This window comes from Geotrypetes seraphini, chromosome 4 (assembly GCF_902459505.1).
Source record: "Geotrypetes seraphini chromosome 4, aGeoSer1.1, whole genome shotgun sequence".
Taxonomy (NCBI): Eukaryota; Metazoa; Chordata; class Amphibia; order Gymnophiona; family Dermophiidae; genus Geotrypetes; species Geotrypetes seraphini.
Genome location: NC_047087.1, coordinates 9,915,991 through 9,943,952, shown reverse-complemented (window position 1 = coordinate 9,943,952; position 27,962 = coordinate 9,915,991). Strand labels below are relative to the sequence as shown.

Here is a 27,962-nt window from a genome sequence, read left to right as displayed (position 1 = left end):
GTAAAACTACCACTCATCTTGCCCTTGCCCTGTTGCTTCCAGCTCAGTTCACTTCCGTTATTAAAAGACAGCAGTAAGGGCAAAGACTTGGTTTTCACAGAGGTGATTTTATTCTTTAAAAAAAAAGTCTCATCAGAAAAGCACAAAGGAAAATTGCAAAGCAAGAACAGAAATTTGCATCTGCAGGGCCAATGGAGGTGAGAATGCAGCAGTCCCACCCTCCCTCCTCAGTGGCACCCGTGCCTAGTGCTTCTTTGTGCTTTTGGGTACAGTATTGTCACCTTTATTTTTCAGTGCAGTGAAATAGACCCTTGTGCATCCTCCAGCCCAGCCAGAAGCACTGGCAGAGCAGGAGGAGGGCTTTTCCTGAACTTGACCAGCAGTAGACAGTCTGAAATGAAATGTAACCGAGGTTTAGTGTTTCCTAGACATCTCTGCTGCTACACACAGTGATTTCACAGGCGGCCTGCTGCTCTGTTCAGGCAGCATCCATCAGCAAACACTCACAGCAGGCCAAAGGAAAGAGTGAAGAACAAGACGGCTGAAATGAAACCGGCATGTGCCATTGAAGTGGTAACAGCTTCCAAGTGCTGCTTTTCTTGGAATTTCTTTTCATGTTGGCAGGGCCCCCACAGGCTGCACCCTCTGTGTCCCTTTTCAGATATTCTTGAGTAGCGTGCAAGACCCGTTTGACTAGCACCCACCTAACCTGAGCTGTCAACCTCTTGAGATCCAGCCCAGGGGCAAGGTCCCTTTGTGCACTCGCAGGTACAGCAAATTCTACAGCTTTGATTCTGGGATTAACCTAGAGAGCTACAGCTGTGGGCCAGTTCTCAGACTAAAGTGCTGTAACCCCAAGAGGGCTGATTAAGGCAGTGTCCATTTTATGGGGCCTAGAGGGAGCCACGGGCAGGACTCCAGCTGGTGTAAGACTGGTTTAGGCCAGAGGCTGTTACTCTTTCTCTCTGGTCCATTTGATCATTGTTTCAGGTGAGCGATAGAGGAAGATGAGTTTAGCATAGAGTTCCTCCTCCAGCTCCAACTCTCCAGTCTCGCGGACCATGAAGATGTCCTGGCACAGTTTCAGGATACGGTCGACACAAGGCAATTCCTCAAACATAATGGAGTGGGAGATCTCGCTAAAGAATCCCCGAACAAACTTCCCAATTACCAGCACGATGGAAACATACAGCCCCATGATCCTGAAACAGAGCGAGAAGATAGTTACAATTCAGGAGAACTGGATAAGACACCAAAATTTGCTTATTTAATACCACAGCCCCCCCTGGGACTGGAATTGAGGTCATGCACTATAGTTTCTGCAATATCTTTCTCAAAAATACCCAGAAATGTTTTACACGCATGGAGCAAGGTTTGAGCAGGGTAAACATTTGTTTTCGGTTTGCCCTTTTTTTCAGATTGGGTTTTTTTGTTGTTGTTTTAGTAACACCAACACCCAAAGAGTTCTAGGCGGTTCACAAAATAAGAGAACTGAACAATTCAGTGATGAAATACAGAACATATGAGAAGCAACAGTACAATATATTAGAGAATGACATGGTCGTGGGTAGCCATGGGTAACCTGCCGAAATGGAGAGAGAAAAATTGGTCGCTGTGGGGACAGGGACAAGGCCATTCACTGCCCTGTGGAGTGGTGAATGGTCTTGTCTCCACAGTGAAGCCAGCACAGATCGTGTGGTCCAGCATCCCACGTCCTGCCATCTCCCTCCCTCCACCTCATCTTAGGTGCCTGCCGAGTCCAACTTTAATGCTTCTCCCAGCTGCACGCTTGCGGCTGCTTGAATTGTTGAATCTCCTCCTTTCACGCAACTGGAAACAGGAAGTTGGGTCAGAGGAGAAGATTCAACAGCTCAAGCAGCCGCGCACGTGGCTTATCGAAAGTGTGCGGCTGGGAGAAGAAGAATTAAAGTCGGACTCAGCACCTAAGGTGAGGTGGAGGGAGGGAGATGGCAGGATCAGGCGGGAGGGGGCTTCTGGACAGCGCAATCTGTGATCGCGCATGTTCCCTCATACTAGGAAGGAGGGTGTGGACAGTAGTCACAGGGATGGGGCGGGAACAGTGATTGTGGTGACAGGGATGGTGGTCGCAGGGACAGGGCGGTGACAGGGACAAATTTTTCCCCATGTCATTCTCTACGATATACACCCCCTCTTATGAAACTGCGATAGCAATTTCTAGCGCAGGGAGCCACGCTGCTTCCGAAGTTCAAAGGAACTCAATGAGCATCGGAAGCAGCGCAGGTCATTCAGCAGTTTCGTAAAAGGAGGCCACAGTTTTATACTATTATAGTGTGAATACTATGAAGTACTCACTAATCAAGTAACAAATTTCTTGAACAAATAGGTTGTTACTGCCTTGCGCAAATCCCTAGTGCAGAAGCTTAAAGGCTCTATCTTATGATTTGGTTCTGAGCTGCAGGAAAGGGACTTTCTGTACTTACAATTAAAGCAGTTGACTCTAGTGGGTTAAGAGTCTTGTTCCTGGGACAACAGGAGGTTAACTGGATTTATTACATTTGATATACCGCTAAGACAAATGTATTAAGCGGTTTTCAATACTACGATTTAAATAAAATCATAATACAACTGTAGAACAGACAAAATCATTTCACAAAGGAGCTGTAGTGAGAATTGAACCCACTTCCCAAGCTACTCCCCCACTCCACAGTGAATGCTGAAGCAGAGCTGGAGTGGAGGCAGAAGCATAGTAACGGGCAGCGGTGCCCCCGTGCCCTCCTCCCCACTCCCCCATTCCACACTTGCGCTTTCTCCCACCCCTTAATCTTCACCAGCGCAAGTGGCTTCTGCAAGCATGCTCCTCGCGCCAGCATTGGATTCCTTCTGATGTCCCTTCCTGACCCCATGACCCGGAAGTGATTCAGAGGGGAAACATGCCGGCACAAGCAACAGGCAGAAGTTGCTCACACTAGCGAAGATAATACAGAGGTACGGGGTGGAGAGGTGCCAGGGCCCCCCACCAACTTGGCACCCGGGGCGGTCCTCACCCCCCCTTACTATGCCACTGAGTGGAGGGTAGGGCTTAAAGTGTCTCAGTGCATGATCAGGTGAGGAAGGTCTCCCTGGTGCCTGGCTTTCTGAACTCACCCGTATCCAGCGAGGAAGCCCAGACTGGGAGGGCTGACCTTGTCATTAAAAATAACCATAGGCAAAATGTTGCAGTCACTGCTACAGTCCTTCAGGCGGACCACCCACCACTCCAAGAAGCTGCTGGTACTCGATCCATTTCCAATCTTTTCTCTCTTCAACTGCACGTCCAGGTCCAGATAGCTTTCCTCCTCATCTGATGAGAAGAAAGGGCATATTAGATTTTTATCACCAGGTTCACACAGCCAGCATAGAGCGATGTGAAGAAGATTTTGTTCCCCTTCATTGCATATATATATCACTGAGTGGTTTCTGATCTTTAAACAGAATATAATTCTGTATTAGACAAAGGGAATCCAAGTAAACACATAACAATTTTTACTTCCTTTATTTACTCTATATTCTCAAATATAAGCCGAGATAATTTTTCCCCTAAAAAAAAGTGTGTGTGTGGGGGGAGCTTGCTAGCCCAAATATAAGATGAGGGTCTCCATGGGGACCAGCATATCTTTCTCTCTTCTCTGTCCCTCCACCTCCTCCCACAGTGACTGGCATTTCTTTCTTAGCAGCGACTAGAACTTCCAATGCTGATCCAATTAGACCTGCGCCAACTGATACGTCTCTCTTCCTGTCCCTCCTCTCCCCCCCCCCCGAAGTTAACGGTGTTTCTACTTAGTGGTAAGTCTAGAAGCTGATACTGATGCAGAATTAACTGCAAGCAGGGCTTGTCCGGGGTCTTCAGCATCTGCCTGCAGGTTCCAACCAGTCCTACTTGCAGTTATTTCTATGCCTGTATCAGCATCCAGGCTTACCAGTAAATAAAAATGCCAGTCACCGGGGGGGGGGGGGGAGAGATGACACACAGATGGACCGACTCAACTATCTCAATTTTTGGGACCAAAAATCTCAGCTTATAGTCGATTATAGTAAGCAACAGAGTTACTGATCACTCCTATCACCCATGTGACAAGCAACTGTCCCTTGAACTTAACTAGTTGGCACATATATAGTAGAGAATGACTTGGAGACAAATTTGTCCACATCCATGCAGGAACTCAATTTGCCCGCCCTGTCTCCGTGAGTTTTGTCGCTGTCCCTGCCCCATTCCTGTAAGCTCTGCCTTAACCTCTCAAGCGTCAAACACATAGAAATATGACGGAAGATAAAGGCCAAATGGCCCATCTAATCTACCCAGCCACAGTAACCATCATCTCTTTCTCTGAGGATTGCGCAGATGAGGGCAGAGCTTGCATGAACGGGGCAGGGACAGGAAGAGAACTCTCCGGGATGGGGAAAAATTTGGCCCCATGTTATCTTATAGTGTTTCACTACTCCCATCCTGTGCCTTATATTCAATGACTTTGTATGGTAACCACTTCGCTGATTGTTCAGCACCTCTTGTTGTAAACTGCCTTTGGCGGTATATAAAAATAAAATTATTATTTGGGAGAACAGTATAGAAAATTGAATAAATAGTGTGAAGAGTTTGTGTCTTTGGGAAGCAAAGCTGAGACTGTGATGTCATAATGCCTCATTCCACCAATAAGAGCCAACCTCATCTGTGATGTCACAATGGCTTGATTGTCCTATACTTGAGTTACTTTTACTACATTTTAATTTCTAGAGTGGTGTAGTGTGGAGAATGACAGGGGCCAAATTTGTCCCCGTCCCCACGAGTTTTGTCCCTGTCCTTGCCCCATTCCTTAACCACACAAGCCTCAAACACTTATGATTTGAAAGTGTTTTGAGGCTTGTGCAGATGAGGACAGAGCTTGCAGGAATGGGCAGGGACAAGAAAAGAACTCACCAGGAAGGGGGGGAAAAATTTGTCCCTGTGTCATTCTCAAATAACTGCATCCCAACACTTTCAGTCTTTTACTTAGCCCACTTCTCTTTGCAGTCTGCTTGAACTCCTCATTCCAGGTTCTCGATTGGGTTCAAGTCAGGACTTCGATCAAATCCAGAACTTTTTGCTTCCCCTCACATTTCTCCTTTTCTGGTTCCTTTAATAACGGCAAATTCTCCAGGTCTTGAAGCTGCAACGTTCTCGCTGTGTTACATAAGGGCAGCTATATTGTCCAAGGAATTGCACTTTGGACTTGTCTGTCCATAGAATATTCTTTCAAAAGACTTGTAAGATGTTTCCACCTTGCAACTCTCCCATTTTTGCTCAGTCTCACTCAGTCCTGAACACCAGCCTTAGCTGAGGCTAGAGAGGCCTGGGATGTTTTGACTTCCCAGATAAGTTGTCGCTCCCCCCTTGGAGTAGTTCTGGTAGACCAGCCAGTTCTGGGAAGATTCACCGGTTTCAAGTCTTCTCCATTTTAGAGTTAATGGTGGAGTCCTAGAGCTGTAGAAATGGCTTTGTAACCGTTTCCAGACACACATTTTAACAATTTCTCTCATTTCTTTATTCTTGTAATATATAGTGAGGGCTGGCTATGTTCAATCAGTTGAATCTAATTATCAATTAAATTTGGTCAATTGCCTGAGTGAGTAACTAAGGGGGAAGTTACTTTTTCACATGGTGATATGGTTGTTGTATAACTTACTTAAAAGTAATAATTTTTTAAATTGAAACAACTTTATTCAGGTTCCTTTTGTCTAATTTTACATTTTGTTTAAAGATCAGAAGCCATTCAAAGTGATATATATGCAATAACGGTGGAATTGAGAAGGGGTGGGTGGGGACTTTTTCTTAACTTTGTAGGATGAATCAGGAAATCAGTCATAGGGCTGAAAAGTCTTTGTACTAATGCAGATCTGAGGGCTAACGGCAGGAAGAGGATCCCCAATGCTGTTTCTGTCTCCTGGTCTTTGCTCTCACCTGGCTGCAGCTGTTTGACAGGATTAGCTTCAGGTCCATTACGGGCTCGGATGTACTTTGGAAACAGATGCGATACAGAGCTGAAACACAAGCAGCGCATGGTTATAACTGAGACATGATGGCAGAGAAAGGCCAAATGGCCCATCCGCAGCATCCACTATCTCCTCCTCTCCCTAAGAGATCCCACTGCTTTCTTGCATTCAGACACAGTCATTGTCTCACCGGGAGACTATTCTACGCATCTACCACCTTTTCCATAAAGAAGTATTTCCTTAGATTACTCCTGAGCCTCTCACCTCTTAACTTCATCCTATGCCCTCTCATTCCGGAGTTTCCTTCCCACTGAAAGACTCGCCTCATGCCCAGTTATGTCACATAGGTATGTAAATGACTATCATATCTCCCCTCCCTCTGCCAAAGTTGGCAGTTGATCTGCAGCTCTTAGCTTCTGGGGGCTCCTACTGCCTGCACTGGACTGGGCTCAGTCTCCTTCCCTGGTACTAGTTTAGCAGCGCAAGAACTCGATGATGGGAAATTTAACCCTAGGATTCAGGGTAGAGTGAACAGGGCAGTTGCCTAGGGCACTATGTGAGGAGATTGTGGTGGTGCGAACACATGCAGACAAGAACTGGCCCCAACTGGAGCCTTGCTGTGGCCCTGTGAGGGGTCTTCAACATCCACAGGCCAGTACTTCCTCTATGCAGATTAGCATGCAGAGACACACTGATGTTTAACTGCTAAGCCATTCCTATCTCAATATTTTGTCTGCTAGGAGGTGGTGGAGTGGGGGAGCTTATGGGATTGCTGGAAGGCTGATGAACAGATAGGATTCTGTGATAATGGTTGATTCATTTATTAATCTGATATACCGTGTGTTATCAGAGATATTGATGCAGGTTACAGAGATAGGAAGGACCTCAGTCTGAAACAGAGAATGACACAGGGAAAAAAATCTGTCACCACGCCGTCTCTGTGACCATGATCCTGTCCCCATCCCATCCCCACGACCACTGTCCCAGTCCCGTCCCCATAACCACTGTCACTGTCCCCGCAGCATCTATACAAGCCTCAGTACTGCAATATTTAGCTTATTCTTTCCTTATAAATCAAAGTTCTGGCTGCTGAACTAGAGAAAGAGATGTTCAGCTGGCAGGGCTTTGTTTATTAATTTTTATCAACACAACTAATATACTACTTTATCCTAAAGCAAAAAATAAAATAAAATAAATATAATTTTTTTTTTCTACCTTTGTTGTCTGGTTTCTGCTTTCCTCATCTTCTCCTCATTCATTTCCTTCCATCCACTATCTGCCTTCTCTCTGCCTCTTCCATATGCTCTGTTACTATGCCTCTCCCTTCACCCCCCCCCCCCCAATTGGTCTGGCACCCATCTTCTTCCCTCCGCTCCCCCCATAGTCTGGAATCTCTCTCTTCCCCATTTCCCTTCAGCATCTGTTCCTCCCCACCCCACCTTCCCCAGTTTCCTTCAGCGTCTGTTCCTCTCCACCCCACCTTTCCTCCCTTTCTTCCTCCCTCCTTGCCCCTTAACTTCACGGCAGGCAATTTCTAAATTCGCTTCTTACAAGAAGCCGGAGTGTTGAAGTTGCATGTGGCTGCAGGAAAGGTCCACACGCAATTTCAACGCTACGGCTGCTCGTAGGAAGCAAATTTAGAGAAATTTCCAGCCGCGAAGGTAACGGGCAAGGAGGGAAATGCTCAGGCGGCGGCTATCGGACGGCAGCAATCAGTAGGGAGGGAGATGCTTGGGTGGCGGTGGCAATCGGGCGGCGGCTATCAGTAAGGAGGGAGGGAGCGTGATCGGTGACTGTGCACATTCCCTCCTTTAACTGTGGTAAATGGCTTTGTCACTGTAGCCACAGTGAACACTGTTTTCCCCACCACTATTTTGGCGGGTAACCTGCGGTCACCCGCAGCTTACTGTGGGCAACAGCCACCGTGTCATTCTTTGTCTGAAAGCTCACATAAAAAAAACAAGAAAAAAAAATTCCAAAAAGCTTATGTGTGCCATCCTCCTAGTCTTTGCAAATGGGGGGTGGGGGCATCATTACACCCAGATCCAGCCCTGTTGCTCTGTAGTGACCAACTCACACAGGTTTGTCCAGCGTCCCCTGCAGTAGATCGGCCAGTTCGGCACGCACTGGACTGCCGGGTTCCAGGTCTTTGGTATGCTTGTCCGACGTGTACTCCACCGTCCCTCCCCTTGCCAAGTCTCTGAAAGGGAAACCACAGCGTGTATTAATCAGAGAGGGCACGGGCGCTGGCTTCACTGCCTTGCGAATATATAGTCTCTGTGTCACAAGACCCTGAACAGATCAATTTCACATGGTGTGCAGATTCACACATATGCAGCGTTTAACACAGCAGAGCCATTTAAAACCCTGATTTGCCCAGAGAAAAAGCACAGTAGCTGCTTATGTTGTGCATATTTAACAGAGATAACACGGGCCTCAGCGTCTTTATAAAATTATCAGAGGGAAAGTGGTGGCAGACCTGCTCTGCTCGGAGGCAGCTTCAAAAGGGTAACCACAGCTGCCTAAGCTCTGATCCCGGCTCCACCAAGTCTCTACCACTGGGCCTGTCTCACATAAAAGTAGATTCTGTGATTCTCTAGCAATTACGCCAAAACCTACCTGAGCATGCAAAATGCTGCTCTATGCACTTGGCTTCTTTTAAAAAGTCACTCAGGTGCTCTTTTTTTTGACCCTTGGGCCTGGCACCCATGCCTTAGTCATGGCACGGTAGAGTCAGAAACTTGTTCTGTGAATGAATTTCCAGGACAGACACAGTAATGGCGATTTAGTCCCCCCTATTTTCTGGAGTACCTTTGAAAACGCCACGTGAAGCGCAGTGTGATATCAGATGAGCTATTCTGTAGCTCCTTCCGCATCTGCTCCCGGCTGGGTGGGCTGATGCTCCAGAGGGCACCTGAGCTGCCCTCAATCCGTGCCGTGACAATGTCCTCATAACTGTACAGGCTGATGAACTGCATTGCTAACTGTGAGAAAGGGGAAACCATCAGTGGCCATCAAACACTCCAGAACACTTTGTAAACTCTGCGGGACAGGGAAATACCTAGTAGTGTTCCCCCGCAAATTCATGGTTCGCGAATCGCGGACTCAGTTATTCGCGGTATTTTATGACTGCCTCTTCCAGTCAGAAAATACAGGGAATGAGTCCACGAATTGGCCTTCTGCACAGCCGATTCCTCCTCCTCTCCCTCCCCCCGGTCAGCCAATCAGCCTTCTGCACAGCCGATTCCTCCTCCTCTCCCTCCCCCCGGTCAGCCAATCAGCCTTCTGCACAGCCGATTCCTCCTCCTCTCCCTCCCCCCGGTCAGCCAATCAGCCTTCTGCACAGCCGATTCCTCCTCCTCTCCCTCCTCCTGGTCAGCCAATCAGCCTTCTGCACAGCCGATTCCTCCTCCTCTCCCTCCCCCCGGTCAGCCAATCAGCCTTCTGCACAGCCAATTCCTCCTCCTCTCCACCCTGGAGCATACTTGGTATAATTTACTGCATCCGCTGGCGCCCCAGCTGACCTCTCCTGCCTTTCTACAGACTCAAAACCGCATTTGCGGTTTTTTGAAATTCGTGGGTGTTCCTGGAACGGAACCCCTACGAATTTCAGGGGAGTACTGTATATCTGAATGTAACTTGCCTTGAAATATTACTGAAAAAAGCCCAGGTCCACTCCCTAGCTGCCTGTCCCAAGGACTAGTCATCTGAAGAAACTGGTACTGGCAGAACAATCCCTCCTGATGCCAAGTCCCATGTATGCTTTCTGTATATAATACACCAGTTGCTATTAAAGTGTGGCTTGTTTGAAGACCAGGCTCACTCTGCTTCTTTGTTTGAATTTATTTAAAAAGAGTGGACGGGTAAATGCATCAGGAGGTGTGCAGGAACAGTTTAAGTGAAAGGTCCCTATGGAGGGTAACAGGGTGGGGCAAGGACTGTTTCACAGGCAGCTGTATGAGTCCATGTTATAAACACCCAGAGCGCCAACCTCACAGGAATCGCTGGGACTGAGATCAGAAAATAGAACAAAACTATGTTCAAAGGGTGGGATACTAATCTCCCCCATGTTGTCAGTGGCGGGTGTAAAGTTGTGGTGTGGAATCCCAACAGTTTCTGAATGCTTTTTTCAATGGAATCTTTTATTCAAAGTGGATTTGAAAACTTGATTATATGTAAAGCAATGTTATTCTGCAATAATTGAACCATGTATGTTTGTTAACAGAACAGAGAAATCTTTCACGTAAATGACCAATATATGACAGAATGAAATTTTTTCATGTGACCCAATTTCAGAGATATTAGCTTTGGCAGCTCAGTCATTTAAATCTTGGTTTTGGTTCCTTGAAAAAGATAATCGAAACATGGTCCATGTCGGGACCTGCTGAAAATCTTGCAAAGCTAAGTGAAATCACTTTTTTGTTTACCATTTGAACATTCAGATTTTAACTTTTGAATAGCGCATGTTAATATTTTTATGTAAACCATATAGGTAATATACGGTATATATGAATAAATAGTCTACCTAACTAAGACCCACATCTTTGGAGACATCCAGTGGCCCCAGAATAGCAGCGAGGGCAGAAAGAATGGCCCCTCCAAGCAGCAGACAGAGGAAGAGGAGTGAAGCCAACGGGAGGGGCAGTGAATACTTACAGGCTGCCTCTCAAACTCGTAAGTGAGCACTTCATAGTTCTGCGCTGTGAATGGTTGGATGGACTGCTGCTGGGCACTGACTGCGAAGAGAGGCTGAGGAGAGAGAGCAAAGGTCAAAACAAGTCACCATTTCTACTGAAGTCCTGAGAAATGTCCTTCGCTGTACCTCATAGCCTCCCAACTGGAGAGTGACGGAGACGTCGATGGGATAGTTCACGACGCCCACCACAGAGCGCACAAGAGACATGAAGAGCAGCGGGAACCAGATGATACAGATGAGGAAGAAGACGATAAGGCCGCCCATCCCATACTTCACTATTTTTTTCTTCTTTTGGCCTTTTGGCTGAGGATATTTCTGGAAGACATGGAAATGAGAGACTTACAAAATTCGGCAGGAAGAAGCAGTCACGACTACCCGGACCTGACCTTTCATCGACCAATTTGACAGCATGCAAATAGCTCCTGACACATATTATAAGAAATTACACATTTATTTTCAAAATGTTTTTATTGAGTACTAAAGAAAAAAACCGCCCCAAAAAAATCTTGTCACTCATTTTGCTTTTTCACCCCAGAACACCCAACCCCCCTCCCCCAACAACCAGAAGCAAATGCAAAGAGGCCCAGTGTAAAAGACACAAAGCTCAAAACTCAAAGACCTCAAATCAATCCCCCGATAATCAATACAAGATATCAAAAAATAAACATAAAATGTCAGGAACAACCTAACCTCCCCCCCGCCACACACACACACCTGCCAAGGGCTCTCCCCACCCCCAAAACCCCCTCCAATTGCATCATAGGAAACAAGAAAGTAGAGAAAGAAAGAGAAACAAGAAAATCAAAGAGAAGAGAGAAGAAAGAAAAAAGAAAGAGAAAAAAGTAGTAGTGTGAAGAGTTTCAGTCTTTGGGAAACAGAGCTCAGCTTGTGATGTCATAATGCCTCATTCCACCAATAAGAGCCAACCTCATCAGTGATGTCACAATGGCTTAGATTAACCGTTCCCCTTAACTGTATCCATGACATCCTGTTTGTCTTGGTTGTTTAGATTGTAAGCTCTTCGGAGCAGGGACTGTTTTCTTACTCTTTGTGACTCTGTGCAGCGCTGCGTGTGTCTGGTAGCCCTATAGAAATAATTCATAGTAATACTAGTAGGATATACTCAGCCACATCTACTTTCTCTCTGAGGATGTGCAAGTGCGGCCTCCTGTGTGACCACTGGTTCCCCCTCTGCCTTTCCTCGGCTTCGACAACTTCAACCCTAAGGGGTGGTGGAATGGGCTGTGTGGCTGATTTATCTTGCTGTCCACAGAGAACCTCTGTTACAAGTAAGTAACTTCACTTTTTTTCCATGGACAAGCAGGATATAAAATCAGGCGCAAGTGGAAACTCCCAGCTGAGAGTGGAAGGTAAGTGGTGGTCAGGTTGTGGGTGGTCAGTCCTTCCACCTCTCAGCTAGGCAAATGGGATCGGAAACAGTACCTGAAAGTTAGGGAGCTCTTAGATCTGAGAGGAAGGACTAGTTCTGGGTTGTGAGGACCATGCGATAGCTCTGTGAATATCAATCATGGGAGAAGGGAGGAATTGATCCCAACTGATGCTTTTTCGGTCAATCGACAGACAGCAGAACACAAAAATCCAGGTTGCAAGCTGAAAGAAGCCCTGAGCAGACAGGTTGGCAGAATCAACCTCCCTGTATGTAATCGTGCCGATCTCTCTCCTGCTTCAATTTTTGCAGGGAAGGGAGAAAGTGGAACTCCTGTGAATTAACATTTTCCAGGATGCAGACTGTAGTAAAGATGGTCTTCAAAGATGTGTTTGAGGTTGTAAAGGATTTATGGAGGTCTCATGAAGTAGGAAGCATCATTATAGATTGTGTTGAGACTGGTGAATTCTGGTGACACAGACGTGCAATATTCTGCCCAGAAGAGACTGGCTGGGAAAAGGGAGTCCAAATGCATGTTTTGGACAGCCTATCTTAGGCTTGCTAATCCCTTTTATTCAGTTATTCAAAATATTTGATTGATATAAGAGCAAAAGCAAACTCGAAGTACTGGATTTCAGACCTTCTGATTGTGGTAAAACAGGGAAGTACATGAAGAGAGTACCGATAGCGTGGATAGGCAGAGGAGAAGCGGAAGGGAAGTGGTCCAAGTGGAGAGTCGCTATAAATACTGCAACAAAGGAAGTAAACAAAAACAACCAAAAGGGAACAAAGGTAGCCGAAAAACTAAGGGCAAAAGAGGTTAATTTCAAGAAAATACAGAATGCAAGAGGATCATGGAAAAGATTACCAGATGAAACTCAGAAGCAAAGAGGGACATACGGCTAGCAAAAAAAAAAAAATGGCTACAGATGTAATGGCGAAAGAAGAACTAGGAATGAAATGGTAAGACTGAAAGATCCCGAGAACAGCTACGTGGAGAGTGATGATGATAAATACTTTTGTTCTGCGTTCATGAAAGAAAATATTGGAGGAGGACTATGGTTGGCTGGGAACGGATCGGATATCGCACCGTTCATGGAACTTGAAAATCTGAAAGTGGACCAAGCAATGGGGCCGATGGGATGCATCCCAGGATACTGAGGGAGCTGACAGAAATTCTGGGGGGACTTCCTAAGGATTTATTTAATAGATATTTAGAGACAGTCAAGGTTCTGTGGATTTGGAGATGAGCAGATGTGGTTAAACTAAACTAAACCTTAAGCTTATATACCGCATCTTCTCTATAAAGATAGAGCTCGGCACGATTTACAAGAGTTTTAAAGAAAGGAAAATATAATAAGAATTAGTAATTATATAGAGAGAAACAGAATTTACATTTTTGAAAATAGTCACGGTTTCAGATGTGGTTCCTCTTCACAAAAGGCAGGACAGAGAAGAAGTAGCAAAGTACAGGCTGGTACCCTCACATCATGCTGCGGAAGAAAAAGATAGCTAGGATAGAGGCAACATGGATTTAGCAAAGGAAAATCCTGCCAAATGAATCGGATTGATTTGCTTGACTGGGTGACCCAAGACTGGATAAAGGACATGCGCTAGATGTAATCTTCTTGGATTTCAGCAAGACTCCTGAATAAGCTGATAGTTCTGATCTTAGAAGCCAACTGGATTGGAAACTGGTTGACTGAGAGGGGACAAAGGGTGGCGATAAACGGAATTCGCTCACAGGAAAAGAAGGTGAGTAGTGGAATGCTTCAGGGATCGGTACTGGGATTGATTAAGTTTGTTACATTTGTGAGAAACACTGCTGTAGGGTTAGAAGGAAAAGTTGATCTTTTTGAGGATGACACAAAGATTGCCACTAGAGTGGACACCCTGGAAGGAATAGAAATCACGAGAAGAGACCTCCAAAAATTAGAAGAATGGTCAAAGGTCTGGCAGTTAAAAATTAAAGTGAAGAAGAGCAAAATAATGTATGTAGGATGCAGAAATCCAAAGGAGCTGTACAAGAGACTGATGACTGGGATGATGGTATCTGAGGATCTCAAGGTGCAAGATGGTGAAAGATGCTGGGTTGCATAGACAGGTGAATAAGTAACAGAAGAAAGGAGGTGTTGATACTCCTGTACAAGTCATTGGTGATACCCTAGGTGGAATATTGTGTTCGTTTTTGGAGGCTGTATCTTACTAAGGGCATGAAAAGACGAAGCAGTTCAGAGAAAAGTGACAACAATGGTATGGGGTCTGCACCATACGATGTTTGAGAAGAGGCTTGAAGATGTAAACCCTGGAGAAAAGGAGAGTTGGGATGATATGAAACAGATTCAAATATTTGAAAGGCTGTAGAACTAGAGGTCATGAACTGAGGTTGGAGGGGGAATGACTCAGAAATAATGGCTGTAAGTACTTTTCCCACAGAGAAGGGCGATAGATATCTGGAATGTCCTCCTGCAGGAGGTGGTGGACATACACATGGTAACGGAATTTGAAAAATGAATGGAATAAACACAAAGGAATCCCATATGGAAAGAATGCAACCTAACAAACTTAGCAATGATTAGATGCAATTCCAGTAATTCGTAAACATAAGAATTGCTGCTGCTGGGTCCGACCAGTGGTCCGCTCGCGCGGCGGCCCTTAGGTCAAAGACCAGTGCCCTATTTGAATCTAACCTTACCAGTGTATGTTCTGGTTCAGCAGGAACTTGTCTAACTTTGTCTTGAATCCCTGGAGGGTGTTTTCCCCTATAACAGACTCCGGAAGAGCGTTCCAGTTTTCTACCACTCTCTGGGTGAAGAAGAACTTCCTTACGTTTGAACGGAATCCATCCCTTTTTAACTTTAGAGAGCGCCCTCTCATTCTTTCTACCTTGGAGAGGGTGAACAATCTCTCTTTCTCTACTAAGTCTATTCCCTTCATGAAACAATTGTAAACTCCAGAGGATAAAAGGAAGGTAGAATTCAGCTGGTTTTATGCCACAAATCCTAAATTTAAGTTCAGAAAGAAAGCACACAAAGAAGAGAAATAATATCAACATATTGAGCTCAGATGGCAGAAGGAACAAGAAAATATGATGTAGATCAGGGGTGTCAAAGTTCCTCCTCGAGGACTGCAATCCAGTCGGGTTTTCAGGATTTCCCCAATGAATATGCATGATATCTATTTGCATGCACTGCTTTCATTGTATGCTAATGGATCTCATGCATATTCATTGGGGAAATCCTGAAAACCCGACTGGATTGCGGTCCTCGAGGAGGGACTTTGACACCCCTGATGTAGATGCTGAAGATGAAGGGCCTTTGAAGAAGGATGGTAAAGATGTGTATTCAGTTAGGGTGCCTTACAAACTCTGCTGTTTACACAAAATTTAAATGGCTTAACTATAGCAGGGGTAGGCAATTCTGGTCCTCGAGAGCCGGAGCCAGGTCATTTTCAGGATGTCCACAATAAACATCTCAAGGAGGCAGTGCATGCAAATCCATCTCATGCATATTCATGGTGGAGATCCTGAAAACCTGACCTGGCTCCGGCTCTCGAGGACCGGAATTGCCTACCCCTGAACAAAGAATTGATGATACCCCATGGGAAACTGCAAATTTCTGTGATGAGATGAAGGTGGGGCCTTTCCTCCTTGCTTTAAATACCTTTTTTTTTTTTTTAAATTCTTTATTCATTTTCAAATGTTACATCAAGTGATTTACATAGTCTCAGTAAGAATTTATACATATACATACTTGATAAGCTCATCTATTATTATTTAATTTAATTTTAAATAAAAATTGATATTACAATTCATATTAATATTTCAGAAATCTAAATTTATATATTTTTTAGTTAATATAATATTATCCCTTCCCCTCCCCCCTCCCTTCAGAACCTCGATTTCTAAGTAAAGTTTTAATATAATACCCCCCTTATCTTCTTATCAAATTTTAAATATGGGAAAAATTAATCATTCTTTACAGTATTCAGTTAATGGTCTCCATATTTTTTGAAATTTACTTATATATCCCTTTTGTGTTGCTATAGTGAGTTCCATTTTGTATATGTGGCATACTGAATTCCACCAGAATGTATAATTTAATCTATCATGTTTTTTCCAATTATAAGTGATTTGTTGTATTGCTATTCCAGTTAAAATAAAAAGAAGTTTGTTATTACTTGATGATATTTGACTTTTTTTTCTCATAGTTGTTCCAAACAATATGGTATCATATGTCAGGGCTACCGGATTTTCTAACATCCTATTAATTTGGGGCCAAATTGATTTCCAAAATGTTAAAATGAATGGACAAAAGAATAAAAGATGGTCTAATGTCCCAATTTCGATATGACAATGCCAGCATCTATTAGACTTAGAGCTATCAATTCTATGTAAACGTGTAGGGGTCCATAATGCTCTATGTAAAAGAAAAAACCAAGTTTGTCTCATAGATGCTGACATCGTACATTTTAATCTCCAAGACCAAAGTCGTGGCCATTGAGATGCACTAATTTGGTGCTTTATCTCAATGCTCCAAATGTCTCTAAGACCATTTTTTGGTTTTTTATTTATATATTCGGATATTAATTTATACCACTGTGCAGCTTCATGACCTGTTGAATTAATCTGGAAACATAGGAATTCTAAACTGTGATAATTAATAAGATTTTTCCATTCAGGGAACCCTTCTTGAATGGATTGCTTCAATTGCAACCATTTAAAATATTGTGTTTTTTTTAGATCAAATTTATGTTGCAATTGTGAAAACTCCAGCAATTTACCATTTTTTATTATATTCTCTAAAGTATGAATACCTTTTAATATCCAGTCCTTCCAGATTATTTTGAAACCGCCTATTTTGATCTTGGGGTTTAGCCAAATCGTTTGAGTTGTTGATTTATTAATTGGGATAGGAGTTAGATTACTTATATACCTTAAAGTTTTCCATGTATCCATAAGTATTTTATGTTCTTTATATAGCCCTGGCATTTTGATACTAATAACATTACTAGGACGTAACGGAAACATAAGTCTCCATTCTAACCAGAACCAGTCTGGAATATTATCAGTGGGTTCTGGGAGGATCCAATACATACCCTGACGTAAAATATAGGCTTGATGATACCTATAAAAGTTGGGAAAATTTACCCCTCCCTCCGCAATTGTTTTTTGTAATGATACTAAAGCAATTCTGGGGTTTTTCCCTAGCCAAATAAATTTTGTCAATATCCTATTTAACTTTGTATAAAAAGAATTTTGGAAGAAAACTGGTATCATACCCATTTGGTAACAAACTACAGGCAATATCATCATTTTAATAGTTTGTACTCTTCCCCACCAAGATAAATGCAATGGATTCCAATGGTCACACATCTCAGTCACTTTTTGTATTAAACATTTTTCATTAATTTTAATTGTGTCGTCTAAATTTTTTGTAATCCAAATTCCAAGATATTTAATTGCTTCCTCTTTCCAAACAAAAGAGAATGTATCAAATAACCCTTTTGTACAATGTACATTTAATGGGAGTATTTCTGATTTGTTCCAATTTATCTTATATCCAGAAAATTTTCCAAATTTTTCAATTAGGTCAAGTAAATGTGGAATGGTAGTTTCTGGATTCCTCAAATATAATAATAAATCATCAGCATAAGCTGATATTTTGTATTCTTTATCTGAATGTCGTATACCCTGTATCTCCTTCATTTGTTGAATTGCTATTATTAAGGGTTCTAAAACTATATCAAACAATAAAGGAGACAAGGGACATCCTTGTCTAACTCCTCTCTGTAGATTAAATTTTTCTGAAAACGTATTATTAATATATAATCTAGCAGATGGGGAGCTATATAATGTTTGTATCATTTGTATGAATCCAGATCCTATATCAAACCATTCCATTGCTTGATACATAAAAGTCCATTCTATTCTATCAAAAGCTTTTTCTGCATCTAGAGATATAGCGAAAGTAGGTTCATTCATTTGTTTTGATAGGTATAACATATGGAATGCCAATCTAGTATTATGAGATGAATGTCTTTGAGCTACGAATCCTGTTTGATGCATACCTATAATATGTGGGAGAGCTTTAGCCAATCTTAAAGCTAATATTTTTGCTAATATTTTACCATCTACATTTATTAAAGATATTGGCCTGTAGTTTGAAACCAAAGTGGGGTCTTTATTTGGCTTTGGCAAAACGATAGTTAATGATTCTGCTATAGTGCCATTTGTTGAACCTTTATTAATTTGGTATTGATAAAGATTTAGTAAATAGGGTAATAAAAATTTTTGAAATGTTTTATAAAATTCTATCGTATATCCATCACCACCTGGAGCGGATCCTACTCTAAGGGATTTTAAAGCTGTTTCTAATTCTTTTAGTGATATTGGTTCATCCATACTTCGTTTTATATGTTCAGGAATTTTAGGACCCTTTAAATTTTGTAAAAATTCTAAACCTTCTTTTTTTTTATTTGAATAAGTCTTAGAAGAATAAAGGGATCTATAAAATTTTAAAAATTGTTTTACAATAGAATCAATATTTGTAAATGTTACACCATTTTCATCTTTTATTGCAATTAGTTTTGTTTTCCTTTTTTTTGCTTTTAGGTAATTTGCCAATATTCTTCCTGCCTTATTTGAGTTTCCATAATACAATGCTTGTTGAGAAAATAATTCTTTCCTTATCAATTTAGATGAAATCTCGTTATATTTTATTTTAAGTTTCAATAATGCTTGTTGGGTAGAATATTCCCATTTTTCTATTAGTTTTTTTTCTAAATTTTTTATCTCATTTTCTAAATTTTTGAATTCTTTTTTGATCTGTTTTTTAAGATAAGCCGAATATGAAATTATTTGACCTCTCATTGTTGCTTTAAAAGCATCCCATAATATTTCTTTAGAGATTTCATTATTGTCGTTTAATTGAAAAAAATCTTTCATTTTTATTTGAAGATTTTCAATAAAGGTTGTTTCAATAAGCAATGTATTATCAAACTTCCAGTATGGTCTATTAATATACTGATCTGTAATCTTCATTTTAATCCAGACCCCACCATGATCAGATAAAATGATTGGATCAATGGCAGCTTGTGATATCTGATGTGTCAAATTCTTTGAAGTAAAAATATAATCTATTCTTGAAAAAGAATTGTGAACATGAGAACAAAAAGAAAATTCTCGTCCATTAAAATGAAGTATTCGCCAAATATCTATTAAATCACATGAGTGTATCAAATTATCTAGACCCATAGATTTCATATATCTACTTGGGTTTTTATCCAACAGAGGATCCATAACAGCATTAAAATCCCCAGCTACTATTAAATTAGAAGTAGCCAGTGGTAATATCATTTGTTGAATAGATTTAAAAAATTCATTTTGGTTCGAATTAGGGGCATATATATTAATTAACGTCATGGTAGTATTTCCCATTTTCATTTCCACATTTATCCATCTTCCATTAGTATCTGATGCCCTTAGCTTAAATGAAGCATTACATTTTTTATTTACTAGAATAGCAACACCTGCTTTTTTTCCTATTGCTGGTGAGAAAAAACATTGTTTGACCCATCCCCCTTCTAACTTTTTTGATTCAATGTCTGAGAGGTGGGTCTCTTGAATGAAGCATATATCAGCTTCTTGCCTCTTCAAAAATAGTAAAGCTTTTTTCCTTTTTATTATATGATTTAGACCATTAACATTCAGTGATAAAATCTTAATTTCCATTTATAATGTTAAAGTATCTTTCTTTAAAGTATAGACTTTGAATATTAGTTTTTATTAATTTATCCCATTTTAATAATTTTTTTATATTATCCCTTTCCCTATCTTTACCCATTTTTATATTAAATTTTACTAATTCTTTTCCTCCCTCCCTACCCCATTTAAATACGAAAACTTGGATACGCATATAATGGTTAGGTGTAATTAACTCCCCAAGCTATTATTCAAATTTACTATATTTACTACAATTGTTTGTTCCTTCTATTTATTTAAGTATAAATTTCCAGAATCTATATTAATATTATATAGGATTATAATAAAATTATAACTGTATTTATGTATTTTATATTACATATATATAACATATATATATTTATATATATCTTCATTTATATATACCATAAGAACATTTATGCATTTATACATTTCTGTTTAAGTCATATGAAGTTTTTGAATTGAACAGAATGAGAACCCATAAATCATATTAATAGTATTAACATTTACTTAATTAGAGATAAGAATTGCCTCTAAAATCTTCAGAAAAAATTAAAGTTAATTCATAAGTTTATATTTTGTTTTGGTCAACTTTCTATGTGTTTATTCCCATGTTTCATCACCCTTGTCTCAGCATTGCATCTTGAATTATTGTTCCAAGGAAGTTATCCTCAGTGTCTGTGTAATTTCCTCCACTGTAGAGAAGTTGCATTCATTGAAATTCAGAGTGTGCTGGCGTTGTTATTTCTGGGGTAAACAGGAGATCTCTGTTTTGTTATTTATGAGTTTACCGTCATTAAGCCTTGAAGAGAAAACAGGCTGGTGAACAGTAGGATTCTGGATCGAAGATCTTCGATCTCAGGCTGTGTAGACGATGACCTATTCCTCGTTTTCCAAGTCTGGTGTATATGAGTCAGGCAGAGGCAATGAAAAGCAATGTATCCTCCGTTGATTCCTGTAGTCTGTCATTGGGGAAACGATAGCAGACAGCAATGTTGGCAACAGCAGAATTTCCCTCTGTCTGATAGTTCGCTCATTATCTCTTCTGTCCGCTCCGTCTCAACCCATCATTCTCATGAAATTCATGTAACTTAAACTCTGTCATTGTTTTCACCATTACCAATAGTTAATAACAGCCCTTTAGCCGCCTTCATTCTCCGATCTCGACCATTGTTGGGTTTTCCCTTGCTATCCGGATAGATTCTAACACTCTTCAAGCATAGATTCCATGTTTGTCTTGTCCAATCTTATCAAGTTTCTGTCCATAAGTCTATATTCTTTATTTTAAATGGAGGATTCTTTTTCTTCTTCCTTTTTTTTTTTTTTTCACTCGTGAAGCCTCGCCCCTTTTATTTTCCCATCCAATCAGCAGACAGTGCACTCCGATTTCAATGTGCTATATAAGCAGAGTTCTGCGTCAGAATTTCTAACGGAAGTCTTCCATCCTCGTGACATCTCTTGTAAGTTTGTTTTATTTCATTTTGTAGAATCTTATTATGGAAATGAGTTAAGAATTTTGACTTTACTTTGACTCATATGAAGTGTTCTTTCCTTGTTATTTTACAAGAACATTCCATATTTTCAATTATAATTCCATCCTCGTGGATTTTTGTCCGTTATGTCAGGAATTTTTTTTTTTTTTTTTTTTTTTTTTTTAAATTTTTGTTTCAACTGTAAATTTTTGTAAGTCATTAAATTCAAAGTTAAAAGTATATATATTATATAGAATTAAAATTATATGTGATATGTTCACTTACTTTTAAGAAGACATAGGTTGTTCATTTTGTTCTATGAAATCTTGTAGTTTTTTGGGGTCTGAGAAATTTTGGGTTGTATTATTGATAGTTATTTTCATTATCGCCGGATATAAAAGACCATATCTAGCCCCCATTGATTTTAATTTTGGTCTCATGTCCAAGAATTGTTTTCTTTTCATTGCAGTTTCTTTTGCGAAGTCAGGAACAATATGTATAATTGCGTCTTGGCATTTCAGATTTTTATTTTCTTTGGCTAGTTGGCTGATTTCTACTGCTTGTTGATGTCTGAGCAACTTGAAGATTAAAGTTCTTGGACCCAGTTGTGTATTTTTCCTTTGGGTTGGAATCCGGTGTGCTCTTTCAATTTCTAAAGCTGTTTTAAATTTCAATGGGAGCACTTTAGGTAAAAAATTCTGTAAGAAGGTAATGGGGTCATTTCTTTCTACCCCTTCCGGCATCCCGATAATACGTAAATTATTTCTACGTTCGCGATTTCTGCTGTCTTCAAGATCCCTTTTTATTTCTGATATTTCTTTCCATAATGTTTTATTTTGTCTCATTTCAATATTTATTTGTTCTGAGTTTTCTTCCAGAATATTTATTCTATTTTCTGTTACCTCTACTCTCTTGGTGAGTAATGCCGCATCGTCCATTGCCTTTTGCAATTTTTTATTGCTATCTAGAACAATTTCTTTTATTTGTCTTAGTTCCTCCATAACGTCGGGGCTTTCATCAGATGGTAACGGTATATTCAAGGGAGGAGTTGAGGGTTCCGGTTTTGATCTTTTATTACTTCCTAATCCAGAACCTCCAGCTTTCTGTTCTCCTTTATTTTGTTTGTTGGATGCCATAATAAGTTGTTAAATCCTCTTTTTCTTTTTAGATTTTGATTATTTTTGTAGTTTTCTTTTTAAATTGGCTTGTTTACACGGAGCTAATCGTTCACCCGACCATCTGAGTTCGCGTCCAAGCCACGCCCCTGCTTTAAATACCTTGCAGCATTCCATCCCAGTCTTGGAATCATTCAGACATGAAGAAAACAAAATAGGAATGTGCTGAAAAAGAGGTGAAGGCCTCTCGTGGCTCCATCTGGCATATTCTTTTCAGAGGAGGCTCAAGAGTACGCAGAAACACGGCCTGTGTCGGGTCCAGCAATAAATAGAAATTTGGTGGCTTGGAACTTGAAGGTCTCCTTCTGCTTCTTTTCACGTCCTGGTTTAAAGGCATCTTATATGGAAAGATGAAAAGAAAGATCAAGCCACGTTGGGTGTAGGCCGTAAAGAATTCTAGTATAAGCCCTGTGATGGAAGCTGTTGAAGAGGGAAACATTGTCCTGGATTTCTAAAGTATTATTTTGCTGTTTTAGAGCTATTTTGCTTTTGATGGTGTTTCCTGCAATAAAGAATATGATAGCAATGACAATCTTCAAAGGGGAAGTCTACATGGGTGAATACCAGTAGCCAGTTGGGATCTTCCATCTGATGCCAAGAAATGAGCGAGAAAGAAGGGAAGAGGCAGGGAGAGGGGTAAATGAAAGTGAAGACAGTGGAGAAGTAAGTGTGGGGGGGACCGAAGGGAATGCAGCAGAGAGGGATAGGTGAGGAAGGGGTGTGTGTTACACAGACATGTCTCCGGGGCGCAGGCAAGGGTTCCTTCTTCCAAGAAGGATAGAAATATGACAGATACAATCTGCCAGTCCACTGCCTGCTTCCCTTCCTAGCATTTCCAATCGTAAAAAGGGTCAGCCCTGAAACTGAACACTCCCTCCCCTCCCCCTGTGGTCCATTTGAACAAAGAGGGATGGGGGGGGGGGGTCCTTATGGAAAGCATCTGACAGTACAAGAGAAAACATAGTAAGAAAAAAAACTTATCAGTCAAACATCTCCCTTCCAGACTCACATTGTAACCATCTCCAGTGAGTCATCTTTCACACTTTAATGTGATCATCCACATATAGGTACTACATTTCTCCTTCCGTATTTGCGGTTTCAGCATTTGCGGTTTTGATTATTCACGGTTTTTAGCTTGCTGGTTCCTCCCCCCAAAATTACATTAGCTTGCATAGAGAAATCGCTGATTCCAAACATTTACAGAGAAAATCACTGATTCCCAGCACTTTTTTCACCATGTTTTGCCTCTCCTTCAGGAACAGACAAGGTCTCCCACCATGTTATTCACAGATTCACCATATTCATGATGGTTTTTAATAGAAAACAGCGAATAACATATGAAAAAGTTATTTGCGGTTTTTCTGTATTTGCGGGTCTGTTAATCCCCTATCACAGCGAATACGGAGGGACACGTGTACTTTGCACCTCAGTCCTGCCCTTTAGCGCCCCCTGCTGCTCCAGTGCTCTGCTTAAGCACTTCTTTCTTATCGCCTGTTCTCGTACAGAGTCCTGCCCTGGCTATTCCAGTGAAGTGCTTCTCAGCTTCAAGAGCATGACCCAGTGAGTACCTTCTCTGTCTCACGGCTACATTTGATGATGAAAATGTTGGCATATATATCCTCCACACACATCCAGTTAGACAGGGACAAGGTGGTGTCAGTCCAGACCCAGTCCATCACAGCACGCAGCTCCACCAAGAAAGGCACGAGGCGAAATCTGCAGGGGAGAGACGGTAAAGGAGAGTACTCAGCCTTTGATCCTCTTCCAACTACAGTGGAAAACAAACTGAACAGCTAATAGACCTGAGACGGTGGCATTAAAGGCATTTACTGCTTGGAGATCCAGGCTGGCGCTTCTTACTCCTTTACATTCTAAACATTTCTGCCATCAGAGCCCCTAATTTCACTTCTCTTTCCAATGCAACCATGAACGTGTGCCCAAAGCAATGTTGCTTACCTGTAACAGGGATTCTCCTTAGACAGTAGGATCTTACAGACACACTATCTGTGCCATTGCCAAACTGCCAATGGAAGAAGAAACAGGTAGAGAATGATACGGGGACAGGAATTCAATTTCCTCGTCCTGTCCCCGTCACTGTTGTCGTCCCTGTCCCGTTCCTGCAAGCTCTGCCTTAATCGCACAAGCCTCAAACACTTATGATTTTAAAGTGTTTGAGGCTTGTGTAGATGAGAAGAGCTTGCAGGGACAGGAAAAGAACTCGCAGGGACGGGATGGGGAAAAATTTGTCCCCGTGTCATTCTCTAGTGAAAGGGACGCTTAATACTCCATGGCAGCAGCTTCAGAAAATGCAGTCTCACACAAGCTGAGTGACCAACAGGAGAAAAGCTGGACAGACTGCCGAGAGAGAGAGTGGATACTACGCGTATAATCTCTGCCTCTTACGTAGCTGCTGTATGTCTGCACTTACCCTTGGAAAAGGAAGAGGTTGAGGTGGTTGTATTTTTTGGTGAGGAAGTTGCCAAGGATGCGGGTTGGATAGCCACAGCGGATCTGATAGGCGGAGAGGGCAAAGTAGATGCATTTTACGAAATACCAGAGTTGGGCCACTGTGTTCATGTTAAACATTCTGCAAGAAAAAAGAGAAAGAGAGGGTGAGAATGAGAAGGTGGGCGTGGGGGAGTTCACACGCAAAGCCTCGAGGAGAATCTTTGCCCTTCCTTTTTAATGAGAGCCAAAACTCTGTTTTAAGTAGATAAAGCCAAGGGCTGAAATCCAGTTCACGGCTGTCAGTAATTTCAAAGGCAGAATATGAACTGGATATACAATTTTCAATTTCAATTTATTATTTCTAGTCTGCCTTTGTCCAAGGCGGATTACAAAAAAGTACATTCATAATCAAACAATGATAATTCCAATAGACACACTCCCAAAACAGAATCCGCTGTCAGGTTAAAACCCAACGTTACTGAGCGTTAGAGAATGACACCGGGACAAATTTTTTCCCGTCCCTGCGGGAACTCATTCCCCATCCCATCACGTCGACTTCTTTTCCTATCCCTGCCCCATTCCTGCAAGCTCCGTCCTCATCTGCACAAGCCTCAAACACTTGTGCAGTTAAGGCAGAGCTTACAGGAATGGGACAGCGACAATGACAAAACTCACGGGGATGGAGAAATTGAGTTCCTGCGGGGATGGGGACAAATTTGTCCCCGGGTCATTCTCTACTGAGCACCATAGTTCATATTACAGGAAATATGATTTTTTTGATTTTTTTTTTTAAACATTCGCTTAAATTAATACAAGTTTGTTAGAAGCAGCTTATTGCACTCTGATGGTCCTGCGCATGAGAACACACTGTTCCTTATGGACTCAGAATGCAAACTTTTCTGAGAAGGGACAACCAAGCCTGCCCTTGTAGATCTCAAATCTCTGGTAAGTACATAAGTACTTTGGTGCCTTGTGATTAAGGCTACCCAGCCATTGGCATTGAATGGGTCTTGGCCTGGTGCCAGACAGTTTTCAGAAAATAAAGGCGAAAGAGTTGGCGTTCATGAAATATAAAAAAACCCAGGAAGAGGAGTGCAGAAACATAGAAACATAGAAATAGACGGCAGATAAGGGCCCACGGCCCATCTAGTCTGCCCACCTTAATGTCCCTTAAGGACTACAGGGTGAAACTGAAAGAAGCCAAGAGAGAGATACGTTTGGCGAAGGCACAGGCGGAAGAACAAATGGCTAAAAATGTAAAAAAGGGAGATAAAAATTTTTTCTGATATATTAGTGAAAGGAGGAAGATAAAAAATGGAATTGCTAGGCTAAAAGATGCTGGGAACAAATATGTGGAGAGTGATGAGGAGAAAGCAAATGTGCTAAACAAATACTTCTGTTCTGTGTTCACAGAAGAAAATCCTGGAGAAGGACCGAGATTGTCTGGCAAAGTTACACGAGAAAATGGAGTAGATTCTGCACCGTTCACGGAGGAGGGTGTTTATGAGCAACTTGAAAAACTGAAGGTGGACAAAGCGATGGGACCAGATGGGATCCATCCCAGGATACTAAGGGAGCTCAGAGAGGTTCTGGCGAGTCCTATTAAAGACTTCTTCAAAAAATCTCTGGAGATGGGAGTGATTCCTGGGGATTGGAGGAGAGCGGACGTAGTCCCTATTCATAAAAGTGGTCACAGGGATGAAGCAGGAAACTACAGGCCAGTGAGCCTCACTTCAGTTGTTGGAAAAATAATGGAAGTGTTGCTGAAAGAAAGGATAGTGTACTTCCTTGAATCTAATGGGTTACAGGATCCGAGGCAACATGGCTTTACAAAAGGTAAATCGTGCCAAACGAACCTGATTGAATTTTTTGATTGGGTGACCAGAGAGCTGGATCGAGGACATATGCTAGATGTAATTTACTTGGATTTCAGCAAAGCCTTTGATACAGTTCCTCATAGGAGGCTGTTGAACAAACTTGAAGGGCTGAAGTTAGGACCCAAAGTGGTGAACTGGGTCAGAAACTGGCTGTCGGACAGACGCCAGAGGGTGGTGGTTAATGGAAGTCGCTCGAAGGAAGGAAAGGTGACTAGTGGAGTCCCTCAGGGTTTGGTGCTGGGGCCAATCCTGTTCAATATGTATGTAAGTGACATTGCTGAAGGGTTAGAAGGAAAAGTGTGCCTTTTTGCAGATGATACCAAGATTTGTAACAGAGTAGACACCGAAGAGGAAGTGGAAAATATGAAAAAGGATCTGCAAAAGTTAGAGGAATGGTCTAATGCCTGGCAACTAAAATTCAATGCAAAGAAATGCAGAGTAATGCATTTGGGGATTAATAATAGGAAGGAACCGTATATGCTTGGAGGAGAGAAACTGATATGCACGGACGGGGAGAGGGACCTTGGGGTGATAGTGTCCGAAGATCTAAAGGCGAAAAAACAGTGTGACAAGGCAGTGGCTGCTGCCAGAAGGATGCTGGGCTGTATAAAGAGAGGCGTAGTCAGTAGAAGGAAGAAGGTGTTGATGCCCCTGTACAGGTCATTGGTGAGGCCCCACTTGGAGTATTGTGTTCAGTTTTGGAGACCGTATCTGGCGAAAGACGTAAGAAGACTTGAGGCGGTCCGGAGGAGGGCGACGAAAATGATAGGAGGCTTGCGCCAGAAGATGTATGAGGAGAGACTGGAAGCCCTGAATATGTATACCCTAGAGGAAAGGAGAGACAGGGGAGATATGATTCAGACGTTCAAATACTTGAAGGGTATTAACGTAGAACAAAATCTTTTCCAGAGAAAGGAAAATGGTAAAAACCAGAGGACATAATTTGAGGTTGAGGGGTGGTAGATTCAGGGGCAATGTTATGAAATTCTACTTTACGGAGAGGGTGGTGGATGCCTGGAATGCGCTCCCGAGAGAGGTGGTGGAGAGTAAAACTGTGACTGAGTTCAAAGAAGCGTGGGATGAACACAGAAGATTTAGAATCAGAAAATAATATTAAATATTGAACTAGGCCAGTTACTTGGCAGACTTGCACGGTCTGTGTCGGTGTATGGCCGTTTGGTGGAGGATGGGCAAGGGAG

The 27,962-nt window shown here is 41.8% G+C and overlaps 1 protein-coding gene across 3 annotated transcripts in view; it reads right to left on the bottom strand.

The window, feature by feature from the left end:
- Window positions 1-82: 82 nt before the first annotated feature.
- The window catches only part of PIEZO1 (piezo type mechanosensitive ion channel component 1), a 400,254-nt gene continuing 372,374 nt past the window's right edge, over window positions 83-27,962 (bottom strand). For all 3 annotated transcript variants that reach the window (XM_033942562.1, XM_033942564.1, XM_033942563.1), the window contains 9 exons: window positions 24,867-25,025; window positions 24,007-24,154; window positions 10,808-10,996; window positions 10,642-10,734; window positions 8,797-8,969; window positions 8,063-8,185; window positions 5,954-6,033; window positions 3,127-3,322; window positions 83-1,202 (listed from right to left, as the gene is read on the bottom strand). In XM_033942562.1, coding sequence (XP_033798453.1) covers window positions 953-1,202; window positions 3,127-3,322; window positions 5,954-6,033; window positions 8,063-8,185; window positions 8,797-8,969; window positions 10,642-10,734; window positions 10,808-10,996; window positions 24,007-24,154; window positions 24,867-25,025 — 1,411 coding nt within the window. In that variant the 3' untranslated portion in view covers window positions 83-952. The remainder of the gene's footprint in view (window positions 1,203-3,126; window positions 3,323-5,953; window positions 6,034-8,062; window positions 8,186-8,796; window positions 8,970-10,641; window positions 10,735-10,807; window positions 10,997-24,006; window positions 24,155-24,866; window positions 25,026-27,962) is intronic.